The 21,255-nt window shown below is 37.3% G+C and overlaps 1 protein-coding gene across 2 annotated transcripts in view; it reads left to right on the top strand.

Annotated features, from left to right (window-relative positions):
* CDKAL1 (CDKAL1 threonylcarbamoyladenosine tRNA methylthiotransferase) overlaps window positions 1-21,255 on the top strand; it is a 330,383-nt gene that overhangs the window by 199,373 nt on the left and 109,755 nt on the right. For both annotated transcript variants that reach the window (XM_087961383.1, XM_026669980.2), the window contains exons 10-11: window positions 169-335; window positions 5,681-5,826. In XM_087961383.1, the coding sequence (XP_087817509.1) occupies window positions 169-335; window positions 5,681-5,826 (313 nt within the window). The remainder of the gene's footprint in view (window positions 1-168; window positions 336-5,680; window positions 5,827-21,255) is intronic.

A 21,255-nucleotide genomic window follows, 5' to 3' on the forward strand; every position in this document is an offset into this window, starting at 1 on the left:
TACCCAGGGGATATGTCTCTTTCATTGCAATTGAATACCCAGCCTGGCTGCATAATAGTTAGGATTATGAAATAGTGCATTTTTAAAAAGGGTGAGCAGCTGGATAATAAAATAACAAGCTCCAAAGCAGGTTTGTTAATTATCTCTCTGTCTGTCTCTTGTTGACAGAAGGAGTATGCGAGATATGGCTGACCAGTGAAGATACCGGGGCTTATGGCAGAGACATTGGCACAGACCTCCCGACTCTCCTGTGGAAGCTAGTGGAAGTGATCCCTGAGGGAGCAATGCTAAGGCTCGGCATGACAAACCCTCCGTATATTTTAGAGCATCTGGAGGTACGTTCACAAGGAAAGCCATTGCAGTTACTAACCGTCTTCCTTTGACATCATGCAGGAACTGACAGCTTGTGAGCTTCTCTTTTGCAACTGCACTCATAACACGAAATGCAAGGTAAGATGGGATCAGAAATTGCATAAAGCAAATGAAGAAACAAAACCCCAAATGTTAAATGGAGCCCATTCTGGATGGAGCGATTCATAAACAAATTTGTCAAGGAATATGAAAAGTGTAGGCCACAGGGGAAATAAATAATGCACATTTTTTCTCATCCTCCCCTGAGCTGATGCCCTGCATCTGCGTGTTTGGATTACAAAACGCTATAAATACCATTCAGCAAAGCTGAAGGCAGATTTTGCAAATTGTAGCCCATATAATACCAATGCTGAAGGAAAGGCTGCTATTTAACACTTTCGTTTCCTTTTGTACCTACAAGATTGTGTAATATTCTAGAGTGTCAAACTCACATCATCACAGCAGTGTCACATGACGTATTGGGATTCCCCCCCCCCCTTGCTAAACCAGGCATGGGTGTGGCCAATGTGTGACACATCCGGCCCACAGGCTGGGAGTTTGGCAGTCCTGTTCTAGAAGCTTCTCCAACTGAAGTGTTGGCACTTCTGAAATTTAGTACCCAAAACCCATGTTATTTTTAGATGAATCATCACAGGTTAATAGGTAACAACATACTTCAGAAGATTTTGCATAGTTTATTTATGCTGTTTTGAACTTCTTTCAGTACATTTTACCACAAAACGCATACCAGAATTAGTTAGCGGGATTATGTAAATCTGTACCAGAAAACAGCAGCAGAAATACTGATTTTTTTTTGTTCTTGACTTTTTCTTTAGCATTTTTTTAGATGCAGAATGGCTTTATTTGCATATTTATAAATATACATAGTATATTTATATGCTGCACAAAGACCAAGTATAAGAAAAAGAGGAAAACATAACACGTCAGTTCAATTTTTAAGTAATGCAAGCTTTCCAAAGAAGAGTTATACATAATATATAGTCAGTAACCTGCTTCCTTGTCTTATTTATCTTGAGCGTGGCAGTGCATTTTAGAAGATTGGCTGTAAAGATGGCTGGTCTGCTGTTTCTCACAGAGCTACCTTAAACCTCACTTCAATAATAAGTTCATTTTTTTAACCACTTCTCATTAAATAAATATATTATACTATATTGAATAAATATAGTATTAATGTTATATATAAATGCGTGTTAATGGTGTGGTTTGATTACTCCAAAGATATGCAGTCTGCAACTTCTATGATACATCTCTCCCTAAACCAGGGGTGTCAAACTTGGTGGCCCACGGGCCGGATGCATCACAGGCAGGCCACGTCTACCTCAGCTCTGTGAAGGGAAAAGCATCGCAATACGTCATGTGATGGCAACATGACGCCACAAGTTTGACACCCATATCCTAAACCTTTCTTTCTGCAATTCTTAGAAGCCTCTGATAGGCTTATTTCTTTAAAAGTAATTCCCCCTTTAAAAACAATAGGAAAAATCAAAATTCCAGCTCACCCCATTTGTAAAAGCTTGCCTCCTACAGTTCTGATGGACCAAATAGTAGCGCCCCTCTGGCATAAATAGTTGCTCATTGGCAACTACAGTGTAGTTTGTGCAGCAGGAAGTGTCAGCCTTACCAAGTAAACCAGACCAAAATCAGGATTAGATGAACTTTATTGTAAAGCTACATTAACAAAATCTTGGAAGTCTGAAGGTCCAAACTTTCTGCCATTATTCATTAGCGCAGGCCCGTTCCAAGTTTTATTGTTTGACTGTTAAGCCACTGAGAGCATTTCTTGGCTAATAGTTTCCTAGACAGCATCTCTTGCCATCTTTCCCCAAGGTCATTCACACATTCCTTTACAGGAAGCCCCCAAAGCACCCTTGCCTGTCAAAGATATGAATCTGTAAATACTTCAGAGCATTTCTGAAAATTCATCCATAATTATTCAATTATTGTTTGTCTGTCACTTGGCCTGCATATTTTTTCTGTTCTCATCCCAAAGAAGAATGAAGAAGGACTAAATCTCATTCTTACTCAATTTTACCTCAGCGGTATTGTATAGACGTCACCAAATAAAGCTTCAGTCTCCTTGACTCTGGATCATAAAGCAATCTCGTTGTAGATATTAGTCCATTTCTGCATTAAAAGTGGCTCACATTCACACAATTTTGGTCAATAGTTTTTTTAAGAACATTCATTGTTCACTGGGAGAGAAAAACCAAGCAAACCTCGTTTTCCAAGATACAAATAGCTCTTTCTGAAAAGAATATTAACAGACATATCTGATGGTGTGGCAATTATCTGAAAACAATACACTCCAAGGAAAAACAGAGGTCAGATATTGCCTTAAGATAATCTTTGTTCAATAAGCTGCAATTGGCCGAGGATATGCAACATATTAAGCCATAGAATATGGACAGGCAAGCTTTTATGTGTAACAGGAACCACTCTTCTTTAAAAAGCAAAACAAAACAGTTGTTGTTCGAGGTAGCACACAAGCACAGCACTGATACATCCAAAAAAATGTATTTGGTCTTCTAAACATATTGCTTCAGATTTTACCAAGCTAATACTCAATTAGCCCAGCAGACTGTCAGGTAGCTAGCAAATTCCTTAAGAATATAGACTGTTTTGTAGTCTGGTACCTTACTAACAAAGGGAAAGCACACGGGGGCACTCATATATTACCTATTGGCCATTTTTGAAACTGAACGTTCTTTCTCTGGATCGTATAACAGCTGACAGCCATATCTGGGGAAAACACACGGCTGCTTTAAAGAGCTAGTGACAAGCTTTGCTCCATCTCAACTGTCTGATGACTGAAAATCTTTCAAAGGGACCTAAGGGTAAAAGTAAAGCTGAGTACAGATTGGAGGAGTTTGTGGAAAGCTTAAATCTACAGTTCATGTATAATGCATTATTTCGTCGTTTTATTTATCTTTTCAGGATACTTTAGCTTTATGAACTTAAGGAGAGAAGGGTTCCTTTTCTTTCAGAACATCAATAAGAGGCACTTGACATTTCAGGAGCAGGAGATGAATTCAGACCTTCTTGAAGGCATTCTGTCATCTAGTCTTGTCAAAGATGCACACTTTTTAGATTTGAATAAATTTAAGCCCTATTAAGTTTCAGCAAAAGGGCTTTCATTCTTTTCTTTTCATCATTTTTAAGTATTATAACTGCTTTGTTCTTGTCAGGGTCAGAACATAAGGACATTTACTTATCTACTAACATGTGCTTGTTAAAGTATATTTTGGGAAAGTGCTTAACATTAAACCAAATCTTGTTTTTTTTTAACATTTTGTTAAATGAAACAATATCAGGATTTGCATAACACATTTAGCCAAAACATTTTTTTAAAAAAAAAATCCCACTCTGTTAACAAAATGTGTGAACCCAGCTTGTGGTTGAGAGCTAGTGGGGATGCTTCTCTAATAACCCAAAGGTTTTCTGGAATGTTTTAAAGAATTCTGTTCTTAAAGCAACTTTTGATTTTGATCCTAAAAACTGCTAATAAAAAAAGTACAAGGCTCTAATAATAGGCAGAGTTGCCTTGAAGCCATTGTGAATAATCAAAAGTGCATTTGCACAATAAACATTTTTAAGAGGCATTAATTAATCATCATCAATATCTTGAAGTCTGAGAAATGCTATTGGTAAATTTGACTCTGCTGACTATATTGCTTTTCTTTCAGAAATCACTTAATTTCTACCATAGACGTTTTAGTTTTTTGTTGGGTTTTGTTTTTTTTGCTATGTTTGCACCTTGTTTCTGAGTGTGGAGATGATATACAAAAGTCTGTATTTTAAAGAAGTTGTTCACACCTGCCAGTGCCTTTTTAAAAGCTTAATTGCACATGATGAGATGCATAGGCCTTCATGTCACCTGTCAAGATGAGTCATGCTCAAAGTCTGCCATATGCCATCTGTGGATAGTTTTTTCTTTTTAATCTTCCTTATTAATTCAGATTATTCCAATGAAACCCTGCCCATTGAGAGTTTTTTATGCTGTGTATTTTTTTTCCCTTTGAAGAATGTGAAATGCCTTAGCTCTCCCTTTCTTTGATTCCTATCAGCTGAACATTTGTGATCTGTAACTTCATTTGAGCACATAACTTTACAGATGGCTTCTCTAGACATGCCCTGACACAGAGCCTAAAAATGGATTGTAGAACAACAGCTAATCTTTTCCTTCTTATTATTAGTTCTTATATAAAAAACTCAATTATTTAGTAGTTTAGTGGCAAAGTTGTTTGAACACTATGCATTCTCTGTAATGCCCTTTTCATTTTCCATACCAGTTTTTAAATGCTTTGGTCCAGTTTACACAAAACTAATTTTAAAACTTTATAATACTTCATATTATAAACCATAACAAGTTTGCATTTCACACTGTTCCAAAACACATTTACCTTAGGGCTGAATGTTATGTGGGAATCAGTATTTCAGAGATTCCACTCATTCTTTAGTTAAGAATAATTAAATAAAGCCAGTGATAAAAATTCCATTGCCTGATATTCATATCATATCCATTCATTTTAGTAGGCCATTAATATAAGCCTATTCTTGTGAAGTGAATTTGGAAGAACTTCCTACTCTTTTCCTTGATCACAATGGGGAAGTGTTATAGTCAAATGGTTTGTTATGGTTCAGAACCAGATTTGTATCATGAGAATTTTATTTTGAGTTTTTCATTTGTTCTTCTTCACGGAGCCATTGGCATCCTTTCATGAGTTGTTGGAAACTTCCTGTGTATGTCACATGATGCAGCAATTAACTGGAATAACTGGCAATTTGGAAAGCACTCTAATATAAAAGGTTTTCATTTACAAATTCCTGTGACAGTAAATAAGCAAACAAGGGCTATATCTTTTTATGTTCGGTGCATCCTACATTCCACATTTATGCTGGCAATCAATATGTACAAAAACTGACGTTTCTGACTCAATGGGAGAGTTCTGTTCTGGAGGTGGCTCTTAGATTGACAACAGACTCCTCCCCTTCCCATCTCCCAGTGTCTGCTCCATACCCGCCCATCTATTTTTAACTAGTCATGTTGATGTATTTTCTTTGTTTATTTTATTATTCTATTATTTTATTTTATTGTTCTATCATTTTACTTTCTGTCAGATTATCATTATTCTCATGAGCAATTTTTACTGCAAATTAGACTGCTGGGAGCATCTGGTGCCAACTTACTTGACTGTCTTACTCAAAAATGTGTTCATCACATTTTTTAAAAAATGCTGGAGATGTGTAAAACTAACAGTGTATTTATTAGTATGTAAAAATATTACTGATGTTATTTTCATGTGTCTAGGAAATGGCAAAAATTCTCAACCACCCAAGAGTCTACGCTTTTCTTCATGTACCAGTTCAATCCGCCTCTGATAGCGTATTGATGGACATGAAGAGAGAATATTGTGTGGCTGATTTCAAACGCGTGGTGGATTTTCTTAAAACTAGGTAAGTCTAATGTTTAAAAAGTTAAATAATTGGATAATATGGATTTTTAAAAGATAGTTACTTTTTTGCATCTTCATAATTCGGCTATGCCTTACAATTGCTTTGATGTAATATTCGGTTTTAAGTTGTTTATATTATGGAATATATGATTTGATGGGGGGGGGGTTTTCACTAAATGGTTTAATGCAGATTAATTGATACAGAATGCAAAACACACAAAAAAGTCCTGCTCCAATAATGTATTTGGATATTGTTATTGAAAGTATCTTTTTATTCCTAGTTGTGGATTTTGTGCTAATCCTAGGAATTTTTATTAGCAAATTATGACAATAACTATATTTCAAAATCTTTTTTTCACAATAGTATATATTATTTTGTCACCATTTAAATGAACTTCGTAGTAAATTCCATTGGCAACGTTCATGGAGAATTCCTTAAGTAAGAAGTACTAGGAGTTAGGAAAACTTAGACTGTAATCAATTTGAGTATGAAGTATTCTGAATAAAAATTTTCCTGAAAATACAGACATGATATTTTTCCGATTAAAATCGGAATTCCGATTTTTTTGGGAATCGCCCGGGCGGTGCGAGCGGCGGGTGGGGCGGGCGGTGCGAGCAGCGGGCGGGCGGGCGGTGCGAGCGGCGGGCGGGCGGCGCGAGCGGCGGGCGGTGCGAGCGGCGGGCGGGCGGCGCAAGCGGCGGGCGGGCAATTTCTTGGCGCGTGGTGGGGGGTCTCTTTTGGCCGGCCCCGATTTTTTTTTCAGAGGGGAATATCATGCCTGAAAATAATACTGTGTGATTTTGTGAAGATTGTCTGGCATGTGGTTGTTTTCATTGCATATAAATACATGCAGGTATATTAATGTATTTTACTAGTTGAAGGTTAATTCCATGTTATCTACACAAAATCAGTATTTGTGGTGACTCCCAAAAACTTAGATGGTTTGGAAATGCTGAAATATTTATGAAATATAAAGCTATCTATTGTTGCTAAATGTTTATTAGTTGTATATATCTCTAGAATCAAAGGCCATGTTTTAAGAGAGAGAAACAGTATTGTTTTTGTTATCAGGTTTCTCAGACCAGAATAGGACAGTGATCACTTGATATGTCACTGCTTTGCTTGATTATCCAGCTTAACCTGGGGGAAGGCTTACAGATATAATTCTGCACAGTTGGCTTTATCATATATCAGAATTTAGCCATATACAACTATTAATTGTCTCCTGTACTGAAGAGATGTTGTGGACTTTTAGCTATTCCAACGTATTTAAATTCAAGGCTTCTCCTCCCATTCTTTCTGAATTAAGAGATACTTTTCACGTGGTGGCCTTGAAGTTGGATGGTTATGTTTTACAAATCCAATGGAAGAAAATACCTGTAGTTCACGGTTGAACTGAAGAGTTATTTCATGTTGCTTGCATGTGTTTCGTTACCCAAATAAGTAAAATCAGTGTGAGTGAGTGTGCAGTTTACTATATATTGCAGCTTTCCCTGAGAATTTTGCCTTGCCAAATCCATGTTTCTATTGAAAAACTGACAGAAAAAAAAAAATCTCAATCATTGCCATAATGTAAACTGAGATATATTAGTTGTACGTTTAACACTGGTTTCTTGTTGGAATTATTGTACCAAGGCTCTCAATGTTGTAATAAGCCTTGCTAAAGTGTACCCTAAAATCCATATTATTAGTTCAATTTTGGCTTCCCAGAAGAGCAATAGGGAATAGGTGAGACCATTTCAATTTACCTAAGCTCTAGTAGTATGCCAGCACGGTAGTGACAGAGAACCGGTATCACCTAAAAGGCTCCCAATGTGCCTAATCCAGCCTCAGAAGGATGCTGCAAGAGGGAAATGGACCAGTTTGGGACTGAAATTGAGACGGCCTCTTTGGATATGTGGCCCGGGGAAGGAGCAACTTAATGTCAAGAAGAGAAGACCATGGGAGGACTTGGCTGGTGAGAGCATTAGAAGGAGAATTGTGCAGAGAATACAAGCAATGCCTTTGTCTAGTGCCAGCAGAGCAGTATGGGAAGCGGAGGCTGCTTTAAGAGCACATTCTTATTCCTGTTGCCTAGGCAAGGACAAGGTTCAACCCTTTCACAGGAGATGCCCTCTTGGCCAAACTTGTTGAGGTTTGCTGAGAGATGTCACTGTCAGTTTCCCATCCTTGCCTGCCTTTCCTAAAGTGGCCTTTTTCTCACAGTCCGAAGAATGGCTGCAGACTGCATGGATTTTCTGAGTAGCTCTGGCTTGACTATTTTTCTGTTTTCTGTCCTTCCAGTTAAAAGAGCTGCATGTAATAGGCTGAGCAAGAAAGGATGGACAAGATGACCCAGGAATGACTGGGGAGGCAGGTGACAGAGAGAGAAAGGTCTTATAGAATAAGCTAGTAAATTTTGTGAGTAGTTTGGATTGCTGCCAATATGCCAACAGGTAGCCTCTCTGAGAAGAACAAGTATAACCCTTGAAAACCTGCATTAGAGTAAATGCCTATCTTGGTGTCTTTTGGAGCAGGGGTCTCCAACCTTGGCAACTTTAAGACTTGTGGACTTCAACTCCCAGAATTCCTCAGCCAGCTTTGCCTTTTTTTAAAAAAAAATGTCTTTACAATGATTGAGAGAGACAATAGTTCATTGAACAGAATAGAATAGAATTCTTTTATGGGCCAAGTGTGATTGGACACACAAGGAATTTGTCTTGGTGCAAATACTCTCAGTGTACATAAAAGAAAAGATACATTCGTCAAGAGTCAAGAATCATAAGGTACAACACTTAATGATAGTCATAGGGTGCAATAAGCAATCAAATCATACTAGGAAACAGTCAGTATAAATCGTAAGGATACAAGCGACAAAGTTACAGTCATACAGTCACAAGTGGGAGGGGATGGGTGATAAGGAGTGATGAGAAGATTAATAGTAATAGTAGTGCAGACTTTGTAAATAGTTGGACAGTGTTGAGGGGATTATTTGTTTAGCAGAGCGATGGCATTCGGGGGGGAAATTGTTCTTGTGTCTAGTTGTTCTGGTGTGCAGTGCTCTATGGCGTCATTTTGAGGGTAGGAGTAAGTTTGTGTCTGGGATGTGAGGGGTCTGTAAATATTTTCACAGCCCTCTTTTTGACTCATGCAGTATACAGGTCCTCGATGGAAGGCAGGTTGGTAGTAATTGTTTTTTTTCTGCAGTCCTAATTACTTTCTGAAGTCTGTGTCTGTCTTGTTGGGTTGCAGAGCCAAACCCGACAGTTATAGAGGTGCACATGACAGACTCAATAATTCCTCTGTAGAACTGTATCAGTAGCTCCTTGGGCAGTTTGAGCTTTCTGAGTTGGTGCAGAAAGAACATTATTTGTTGTGCTTTTTTGATGACGTTTTTGATGTTATGTGTCCATTTTAAGTCTTGTTTAGGTCTTGTTTAGGTCATTGATGCAATAACTTAAGATAGTATGCTAAATACTCTAGTTATTAATGTCTCAGAATCATTTTATCTAATTGAAAACTGCACATTCTAAATGTCATAACTTAAATGTTACAAACTTTGAAAGTTAACTTTTGTTACAACAGATTTGCTATCAGAAAATTTGGAAATGCTGAGCATACTCATAGATTGTATTATAAATATATAAATAAATACAGCCAGTTCTTAATAGTGTAAAACTATAGAAATGAACTATACATCCAGGTTTGTCATGCATATATCAACTTAAATTTTTTCTGCGTTATATTCTGATAGTTTTCAAGCTTGATTAATCGGTTTTATTTAAACAAGATGTTTTATTTAAAAATCAGCATGAGACATTATTTCCAACATACAGTACAGAAACAGAACAAGCTCAGTCTGTAAGAGCGAAAAATATTGGATATTGGAATCTACTGACATCTGTAAAGCTCATTTATTTTTATTTCTGTATTAGTAGGTCTTTTTTCTTATGTGTCATTTGCTAAAAGCAGCCAAATATGACGTTCCTATATAACTATTCCCCAGTAGACATCTCATCACAGACATTATGAAAGCAAAACATTGCAGTGGATTCCTGCAGTTTCTCCCAGAAATAAATTATCTATGAATCTGTTCTTATGGACACATCTCTTGTTTCCCTTCCAAGCTGCAAGGATGGAAGCAGGAGAGTAGGTATCCTTTAAGAACCCAGAGGGCCACTACCATTCAAGACAATATCATACGCTTCTAAATTCTGTGCTTTCAACTGAAACAATTTGCACGAAACAGTTGTGAATAAAAATGACTTTAGGTGAGTCTAATGCTAGGCCAATGATTAAATAGCGTTTGTCTACTACTGTTAAACTGATTCAATCCATAACAAACTGGAAATGTATTGAAACTGCAAAAAAAGAAGAAGAAGAAGCAACATAAGACAGGTCTCTTTTCTGAGATGTTCCATTATCTCAATTGTACTGGCACCTACAAGTGATACCTGAGAGATCTATTGTTCATCTGAATGCTTGGATTCTCTACATATTTTGCTTTGGTATTTTATGAATGAGTATTTGAGCTTAGTTTAATGGAACACTTTATTTATAAAAGAAATGTCTTGCTAGGGTTCTATGAAATTAAACCTTGTTTATAGTCTCTTTTAATTTAACAGAATAACATAGTTGAAAGAGACCTATCCAAACCCCTACTCAAAACAGGACACCTTATACCATTTCAGACAAATGGTTACCCAGTCTCTTCTTAAAAATACTCCAGTGATGGAGCATCCACAACTTCTGAAGGAAGCTGTTCCACTGGTTTATTGTTTTCACTGTCAGGCAATTTCTCGTAAGTTCTAGGTTGCTTCTCCCTTTGATGAGTTTCCATCCATTGCTTTTTGTCTTGCCTTCTGGTGCTTTGGAAAATGCATTGAGTCCCTCTTCTTTCTGGCAGCCTCTCAAACATTGGAACACTGCTATCATGTCGCCCTTAGTCCTTCTTTTCACTAGAGTAGACATGCCCAATTCCTGCAGCTTCCATATCTAAAAGTAAAGTTGAGGAACCTCCAGCTTATGGGCTAAATCAAATCCATTAAGTTGCTTCAGATAGCTGCTGATACCTAAAAGGTTTTATGCTTTGCCAGTTGCTCCTTCCTTCTTTTGGCCTCTTCCTCAGAATGTAAAGTACAAGGGAGGTAGGCCTGAATTAAGGAGCAGTAGTTCTCAAGAGCTACCACTTGAACTTACTGTCAATTAAGGATGTTCCTGCTTGCTCATATTGGGGGGGTTCTTTGAGGTAAAATGCCTTCTTTGGCATTGTTAATCCCATCCTATCATCTGTCTCAAAGGAAAGGATCTAAGGAGAGAGTGGGCCCTCTTCCTGGATACTATTTTCAAATCCCGTTTTAGAGTTAAACTACTTGGTACACTGTGCATCGGGTAGAAACTAGTAATTGCATGGAAGCTATTCTTAAGGGTTAAATGTTGTAAAGTTCCACCTCTAGGTTGGATGGAATGGTAGCCACAAGTATAACAAAATCTCCACAATGGGATTTTTTTTTTTTTGCTGGATTATTCCCTTGGTTTGTTCTCATTGATTGAAGAAAACTCAAGTAGAAAAAGGATGGAAATAATAGTGTTTTGACATTAGGTTTCCCATTTAGATTACGTCACTAACTGATGCTATTTGTTTCTATATTTTTCATATTTTATAGGCAGCATTTAAATGTACCCTATCTTTAGATTGAATACAACTATTCTAAATTAATTCATTAATATACAGTGCACTGAAGGAAGATGCTTAGATCATCATAAATTATCATTTGAGGCTTTTTCGTGCACAAAATCCCTCACATTTTATAAAATTAAATCTTGGAATATGCAGCCTTTCAAACTCAGTGCTTTAGCTTAGAAACATTGCAGTACAGTTCACTTCCTGCTAATGCTCCCCATCAGCATGTAAATAGTATTAACAGAAGCAATTTTTGACAAACACCTTCAGATTAATTACAGTCCTTTTGCTGATCCTTCTTCATTTACAGATCACTGCCCCAATAGATCGTAATGCCTTTCAAATGAAGGATTTCTTAATGGATTTTTAAAATATAGCTCTTAGATGTCCATGCACTTACAGCAGTAACATTATCATTTCGAATGCTTGATGAAATTTTCCAAATCTCGTATTTATTTAAATTTCTGCCTGAGTATGCAGAAAGGCGTCAAGTGCCAGCCGAGAGGAAACATGTTCCTATGCCCTGAATCGCCGTGCTTGCATTTAACGAAACCTCCAGTCAAAGACACTTGCATCGCTGGGCAATATCTATTAACATTTCTTTGCATACTATTATTATTGAACCAGGTTTGTGAGCAGTACGATTGGAGAGAAAACATTATGCGCCAGTTTGTCCTAACAGGATGAGCATTTATATGATACAAAACATTAAATTGCATACTGTAGAACAGCAGTCCCCAACCTTTGTGGCTTGGCAGCCCGGGGGGGACGGCAAGAGAGAGGGGAATCGGGCTGTGTGAATGGCAGGCCGGCATATACACATCAGCCTGTCTATGCAGCTTGACTTGCACAAGTTGAGCTGCGTTGTGCACATGTGTGCCAGCCTGTCATTCGCACAAGTTAAGCTGCGTGCATGTGCCACCCAGCCCACGGGGCCCGGTTCTGAATAGGTCTTGGCCTAGTAGTGGGGCGCAGCCTAGGAGTTGGGGACCTGTTCTGTAGAATAACATTTATATATAATATGTTTATGTCTGTTTATATCTATCAGTGTATATATGTGTATTCTTATTTTTAAAATTACAATTCTAAAACCTGGTTTGCTGATATCAAACAAGGAATTCTGGGACTGGTCCTATCCTATCCTATCTTGCTCATGTTTTCATTTCAGTAAAAATTACATGGCTTTTAATCCACTAATTAAACCTAACCCTAAGTGGATTTTTCCCCAATGGGATTTTCCCATGTATTTCCCCAAGAAATGTAGATAAGATAAGTTCAAAAAGCATGCACCCACCTTACCATACCTTTCAGCTCTGAATCCATTGGTGATGTCCATTTTGCTCTCCAAATTCATGGAGACCTAACCTTAACCCTACGTGGATTTTCCCCCAATGGGATTTTCCCAAGAAATGTAGATAAGACAAGTTCAAAAATATGCACCCTCCTAAGCAGACCTTTCAGCTCCGAATCCATTGGCAATGTCCATTTTGCTCTCCGAATTCATGTATAGCTAGCCCTAACCCTATGTGGATTTTCCCATGTGTTTTGCCAAGAAACCAAAATAAGGCAATCTCAAAATGAACCTTCAGCTCTGAATCCATTGGCAATGTCCATTTTGCTCTCCAAATTAATGGGGACCTAACCCTAAGTGGATTTTTCCCCAGTGGGATTTCCCCATGTATTTTGCCAGGAAACATAGATAAGGGAAACTCGAAAAGCATACATCTTCCTAACTATACCCTTGGACCCCAAATCCATTGGCGATGTCCATTTTGCTCTCCAAATTCATGAAGACCTAGCCCTTGGGATTTTCCCCCAGTGGGATTTTCCATGTATGGAAAATCTACATTGCCTGAAAATGTAGATAAGTCAGGTTCAAAAAGCATGCACCCTTCTAACAATACTCATGGTCTCCGAATCCATTGGCAATGTCCATTTTGGTCACCGAATTCATGTGTAGCTAGCCCTAACCCTAGTGGATTTTCCCCCCAATGGGATTTTCCCATGTATTTTGCCAGAAAATGTATATAGGACAGGTTCAAAAAGCATGCACCCTCCTAACCATTCCCTTGGGCCCCAAATCCATTGGCAATGTCCATTTTGTTCATCAAATTCATGTATAGTTAGCCCTAACCCTAAGTGGATTTTTCCCCAATGGGATTTTCCCAATTTATTTTGCCAAGAAACCAAAATAAGGCAATCTCAAAAACCATGTACCTTCCTCACCATACCCTTCAGTTCCGAATCCATTGGTGATACCAAATTTGCTCTCCGAATTGATGGAGGCCAAACCCTAACCCTAAGTGGATTTTTCCGCAATGGGATTTTCTCATGTATTTTGCCAGAAATCTTACTGAACATGTTGTGAAATGCCTCTTTCTAATATTTTGCGGGTTTTTTGGTTGTTTGCTTTCATAGTCTGCTTTTTCTGTGAGAGTTCAAAACGATTTTGTTAATAAGAAGTCTCCTTATCCTGCTCTTGTGAAGTAAGTTTAGCAGAGAGAAAGAGTGACTGACCACATTCACCCAGTAGATCCTAGTTTAGCCAGGACCTGAACATGATTCTTCCTGATTCATATTCATTAATCTAGCCATTACACAGTATTACTGATATGTTACTTCACTAGCGGAAACTATTCAGATTAAAAATACAAATGCAGGTGTGTCAATTATAGCATTTCCGTTTTAGCAAAATTCCATTAATGCTGTTCAGTCTTGATTAAGAAGAAAGTGAACATTTTAGAGGCCATTGATCCTTCCCTGATGTCAAGAGCAGAACATGAAACATTTTAAAGAGATTCTTCCCTCTGCTCTGAAGTCTGAGAACTACTGGCCTACTCAGAACCCAATTGTGTAATATAAAACATCATAAGATAAACATCTTAGGTATTAGGCTTAGGCTTTAGGTATTTCACTTTGGCTGTCATTGATCTGTTAGTTGCTAATCCTAAATTCTGCAGTATTCCTCTCTAAGATTTTAACTTCAAAGCATACAATTGATGAACTTAAGCCTGTAGTTTAAATAATGCATTTTTTATTTAGAGGCCAGCTATTTAAATTTGTAAAAGAATAACACTTTTTGCTGGTTTTTAAATGTTCATTTGTTGGTGAATTCTGACCTTTAAAAAAATCTTTCTAGTTGGGTTGCTTCCCAGAGCTGTTGTAAAGTTCCAATGTTTTCATCATTAAAAGTACCAATGTTTTGATCATTAGATTGTAACAGGAACTCTGTGAAGTAGTAGGACAGCTTTATTCACGTGACTTCTTCAGTTTTTGAGTTAACTTAGGACATACATCTATTATTGATAACTGCCTGGGTTAGCCAGTTCAGTAATCACTAGAAAACTGCCATATCTGTCTGCTTCAGGTTTTGTAATACTCCTTCTTTGAACTTTACATTAAGAACACCTGTCTGTTTATTTATTAATTCTAAAGCCTTCAGATATCCATGGCTTCACTCCATTCATTTCAATCATTTACAGTTTAAAAGGTAATTGTTTTAATTACATGGGATATAAAGAATGTAAAACATAATAGCAATAACAATAGCACTTAAGACATATATACCACTTTACAGTGCTTTACAGCCCTCTCTAAGCAGTTTACAGAGTCAGCCTCTGACTCCTAACAATCTGGGTCATCATTTTACCCACCTCAGAAGGATGGAAGGCTGAGTCAACCTTGAACCTGGTGAGATTTGAACGGCTAAATTGCAGGCAGCCGGCTGTCAGCAGAAGTAGCCTGCAGTACTGCACTCTAACCACTGCACCGCCATGGCTCATAAAAGAATAGAATAGAGTAGAATTAGAATAGAAATAAGAATAGAATAGAATAGAATAGAATAGAATAGAATAGAATAGAATAGAATAATAGGGTTGGAAGGGACCTTGGAGGTCCAACCCACTGCTTCGGTAGGAAATCCTGTAACATTTCAGACAAATGGTTGACTAATCTCTTCTTAAAAGCATTTACAACTTCTGGAGGCAAGTTGTTCCACTGATTAATTGTTCTAAATTAAATAAACGTACTTTGTTTAGATTTTGCATGCAAGTCATTCTTGGTCAAGGAATATCTCCATAATATATTTTGATTGCTTCTTCCCATCTTATTCATAACAGTAATACAGTAAATAGTTATCTTTTGTGATAGAAATGTAATTTCTCCTTCAACTACCAGAGATAATTATTCTGATGAGAAAATATCTAAAAAGTATTACTGACTTGTTGAACATACCCAAAATCTGTTTGAAGAATCATGGATGTTAGTTAGAGCAATAATAGATATTCTGTGGGGCAAGGTCAGCAGGTTGGTCTCTTCCAGCTATTTTGGATTTCATCTTCCATCAGCAAATAGCAGGAATGGTGAAAATAGTATCTCAAACCATCTGAAGGACACCATCTTGCTCGCGCTTGCTTTTGCTGTAAAGAATATTAGAGATGTACAAGATTGCATCCTAAATCCATGAGAATGATTAAGGCACTAGGCTAGAAACCGGGAGACTGTGAGTTCTAGTCTTAGCCGTGAAAGCCAGTTGAGTGACCCTGGGCCAGTCACTTCTCTCAGCCCAACTCACCTCACAGGGTTGTTGAAGTGGGGAAAATAGGAGGAGGGTGATGTGTTGGATATGTTCATGGCCTTGAGTTATTTTTAAAACTAATAAAGGCAGGATATAAATAAATAAACTTGCCCAGAATTACATTATGAAAAATGTATAGGAGCTTCTAGGTATACGGATTAATCTGGAAAATACTTGCTAAATGTAGACTATTTGGTTAAATGAAGTTAAAAAATCTCATCCCTGATGAGATGGGCAGCACGTAACTTTAATTAAAAAAACGAATAAAAATTGGCCAAGTGACAGATTCACAAGGACTATTTGCTGATTCTTTTGAGTGAACAAGTAAATGAATAAAGGTATTATGATCACAAATCAATACCACTTGAAATAAATATCAAAAGTGTACAAATCTACAGTGGAAAAAAAGCAATCTTTTTATTTAAATATGATTGCTATTAATTGTATTTAATAGATATATCAATTAAACAGATGAAGAATAGAAATTTGGGAGATATTTCAGACATAGTTCATAATAACTGAAGAAATAGACTACTCCTTGCATTGCTCTATAATCTACAAAATATAAATAAATATACAATGTAAAAAGGGCATTACTCTGACTTTTCTGCAGAAATGCCTCCTATATTTCATTATATCCACATGTTATTATGATGCAGTTTGGGAGCCTGACAGGTTATAATACCTAATACATTAATGACAAACCTTTTGGGCTCAGCATGTCAAATTTTCGGAAAATGCCTAACTTGATTGTGCTGGCGTGTCACCTCCCCACCTCATCCCCAAATCAGAGACAAACAATTCTTTACATATTGATTTATTTTAAAAAAAGACAAAATTCAATAATGTGTGGTCCTATATATTGTATCAAAAAATGTAAAAATAATTACAGAAATGAAATATGGGTAAAAGAAACTCATTTTGGAGACTGAACGAGGGCATATCCTCTCATGTGACTTCCAAAGGCCGCATGAGGGCACCCCTTATTCTTGCACAGCCTCCAAAATTCACCCAAGAATGGGGAGGGTGCTTTTGAGAATTGTTGGGTGTTGGTAAAGACTGACATGTCACCCAAAATGGGGCATGTCACCTTTGACACCCAAAATGTCACATGTCATAGGTTTAGCATCACCTAATAACAAATCAGAGAAAAATGAAAGGTTTAGAACCATCTTTCATTAGCATGGTTGGGGCACTTGGACAAACTCTAAATTAAATGTAGTTAGTATTCTTACTCTTTTTCAATCATATATTTTCTTTGTTTTTATATTGAAAATTACAAGTCATTAACCTCTTTTGAAGCTTTTAGAGGATACACCCATAGAGAATTATGTGTGGCTACATAGCCAGCTTTGATTTAAAAGAAGGAAAATTTTCTCTCTACCATACCTCAAACCACATTATTTATTCATGTAATTTCTTCATAAGCTTTAATATACTTACTGTATTTATATTCTTCATAATGAATGTTTCATAATTTTGCACACTTACAATTTCTCCAAACTATTGTTTATATTTTCACAGTGATATATTCTTGAGTATTTATTGATGTCATAATAAAATCAAGAAATACAACTCAACCACTAAAAAATTGTAAACATTTATGTTTGTACTCATAGAAAATAAATATTCTACTAATCCTATGTATCTTTTTATGACTAATGAAGTAGTGGCATTTCATTTCAGGAAACCAAAGATTTTCTAACAAATTGCTTGAAGTTAAAATATTTACTTCAATATTTATGGGAGATTGATGGAAGAGTAATGTAATTTATTATTCTTATTATCACATCAAAAATGTAATCAAGAAGTTGCCCTTACAAAGTGCATTGGCTTTTGATTGAAAGTCAGCAGAATGTAATAGAGCAGGAATGTGCCATCATTGTGAACTATATCTGGTATGTAAACAGGCACAATGGGCCATTATGTTTAAAAATATCCAACAAGACTAATAGAATCATATATTTATTAACACCCTCTAAAATCACAAAACTGTAACTCGCTTTTGAATTATTCCAAATGGTTCTTGGATTGAATGTTACTTTTTTTTTTAAAGAGGTAGACATGTTGCTTGTTAATATGCCTGGCAGAACTACCACCCGCAATTTATTATCATCTTAACATGGGGATGGGGATAGGGACGGGATTTCAGTCGCCCAGCTTTAAAGGTTTGAAGATTGTATCCAGAGCATGTTCAGGCAAAACTCTGAAGAGGATAAGCAGCTCATAGTTATTTCACTCTGCCTCTGACATTCATTGAACATTTGCAACAAATAGATCCAAAGCAAAGAAAACCATTGTTATCCTTTGAGACTGAGAAATGAACGTTGGATGACATCCTGGGTGTGAATGAATAGAAGCCACAATTGGATAGACAGGTGTTCTTCCATCCTTTAGATGACATTTCACACAGGCAGTTGCACATACAGAAAATTTCTAATAAATCAATTTAAATGCCATAAGATAATGCTCAGGAGTTTGCCTTTTTAGGTGATGCTAGCCTGTATCTTATGGATAATTCTTGTGCATTCATTCTCACAGTATTGCCACTGTTGACATCGCCATCCAAGAAGAAGTTGGCAGTAAGCTTCATCGAATCAAGGTTCATGGAAATGTGAGCAAAATCTCTAGGGCAGGGGTGTCAAACTCAATTTCATTGAGGGCCGCATGAGGGTTGTGTTTGACCTCAGGGGGGCTGGGGTGAGCATGGCTGGAGTGGACGTGGCCAGCTCAACATCACTCATGTCGTAGGCACCTGTGGTGGCTTGAGCACTCTGCCAGAGAAAACAGACTCCCGAGTTCCATTTTTGGCTGAGACGGCCTCCTGCAACCCCCACTGCCAGGGAAAACAGAGCTTGGGAGGGCTGCTCTGTTTTCACTGGTAGGGGGTTGCAGGAGGCCGTCGCAGGCAAAAAACGGAGCTTAGAAGCCCATTTTCTCTGGCAGAGGCACTGCGGGCCGATCCTTTCCTGTTTCCAGGGCAACCCTGCAGGTCAGATCTAAGCACCTCGCGGGCCGGATGCGGCCCCCGGGCCTTGAGTTTGACACCCCTGCTCTAGGGGAACAAAAAGTGGATGTAATGAGTAGACTGAGTGGAAACAGAATTCTGACTGAATGTTGGAAAGCTGAAATGGAATGGATGTTTTGGGTGGCTGGAATGACAGAATTCCTGAATATGGCTGTCGGACTGGCTGTAATCCTTAAGCAGCAAGCCTTTCCACTGGTACTTTTTATTTTATGTTGTTGTTTTTTTTGCAGGTCCCAGTGTGGCTTTCATTGACTTTGTATATTTCAGTATATTGGCTAAAATAAATTTCCAGATTTTCATTCCTCCAGTGATTGTGCCCATAGCTTTTAAAGTATGTTGTCTGATTTAATTTTTCCAAGCAGCATTCACTCTGCTGCTGTCTTAGAAACATGTTTCAAAACATTGACTGATTTGTGAAGTAATCACAAATGTAGTGAAGCATGAAAAAGAAGTATTTCACTGACATAAACAATATAAAAGGTAAATTCATGCCGTAAGGCATGGGGTTTTTATTCAGTTTATAGCGTTTGAAGTTAAATTGCTTCTGGCCTGTGTAATTACTGATAAACTAATTCTCATGTTTTCCAGTCTCAACCCTTTTTTTCTTGTCCTAAGTCTGCTGAAGAGTATTTCTCAAGAGGCAGTCTCTGGACTTGGAAAAGTGTTGGTTTATTCATGATGATAACCATTTTCAGAAGCAATATGTACATTATTTAACTACAGTCTAATTAGGCAACCCAGCAAAACATAGCTGGGCCTAATTCTTCCCGCCCCCTCCACTTTTTCACCATGTGTCTGCTCAGTTGAAGGACCTGATAAGCTTTCCCCCCAGATTTTTCTATGGAAAAGAAGCAGAAAGCTTGCTGGCTTAGCCACCCTTTGTTGTTACAGTGATCTTTTTATGAGTTGGGGGTTGCAATTTGTTTTTAGAAAAAAATGAACTCCAAGAGCCATAAATAGCAAGGACCACATTTTCAGAGAAACGATACTGCAGGGTCACAAAAATGGGCTTTCCACATCTGGTGAAAAATGCATTTTTGACAATGGCCTTGAAAACTAAAAAAAATGTACCTCATTATCACTGTCGTCATTAAACAATAAAACCTGGATGGTTTCATTCAGGCTTTATCTCGGTAAAGTCATAATATTTCAGTTTCAAATTTGCATGAAGGTCCATGGGATTCTTGAATATATTAATATTTCCTTATGTGTATATATGTGTGTAGAGGAGGGAGGGACAGTTAACATCTAGCAACATCTGTGAGTTCTCCTATTGCATGTTAACATAAATTGAATCACAATAGAAATACTGTATGGTGTGGAGATATCTTTCACAGTAATGTCTCTTGTAAAAAGATATTTTATGTGTTTTCAATTTGTAATGATCTGCCACATCACTGCGGAGTGTAGACTTACTGAGCAGTATTTCTATGGCAATATTTCTAAAGCAGCCTTCCCAACCTAGGCGTTTTCTGATGTGGAGAATTCCCAGAATTCCCAGAAAAAACCTGTTAATGAAAATTCTGGAAGTTGTTATACAGACTTTATCCTCACGCATGAATAGGATATGCTTGGTTTTGTTAGCAATCTTCAGGGCCTCTAGTAGTTCTTGTAGCATTGATTGATTTTGTGCCATCAAATCGTTCTTAACTCTCCATCACAATCAAAGACAAGGGTTAAAGCAAGCTGTGATTCAGCAGGACATTTTTCTATCCCTGAATGAAACATGTAAAATAAATGCAGAATATTCCATTATCTAAATCTAGCTTGAAACTTAATGTGATTAGAATGTAATTGTGATCTTTTCTCAGTGGCCATTATCTTAAACTATGGAGAATGTCATTCTTCTATATATGAATTCTTACCAATGTAGTAAATACTAGCAGCCCAAAAAAAGGCAGTTTAAGATAAGTAAGGTTGTCTCTTAATAAAGAATAATAAGCAACATCTTATTATATCCAAAAACCTTTAATTCTAAATGTGGACAGGTAGCAGAAGATTAGTTGACAGTTTTCAGTTATCATGAAGCAAATGTTAAACTAGTTCTCATGATTATTTCCTAGATGCAATCCTTAATAAATGCAAACCTTAGTTTTTATAATAACCTTTGGTAATGTGAGCCTTGATCCATTAAGATGCCATTCATTTGTGATGCATCTCCAA

This window comes from Notechis scutatus, chromosome 3 (assembly GCF_049901735.1).
Source record: "Notechis scutatus isolate UNSWTSFEM ecotype Mainland chromosome 3, rNotScu1.2, whole genome shotgun sequence".
Lineage (NCBI taxonomy): Eukaryota > Metazoa > Chordata > Lepidosauria > Squamata > Elapidae > Notechis > Notechis scutatus.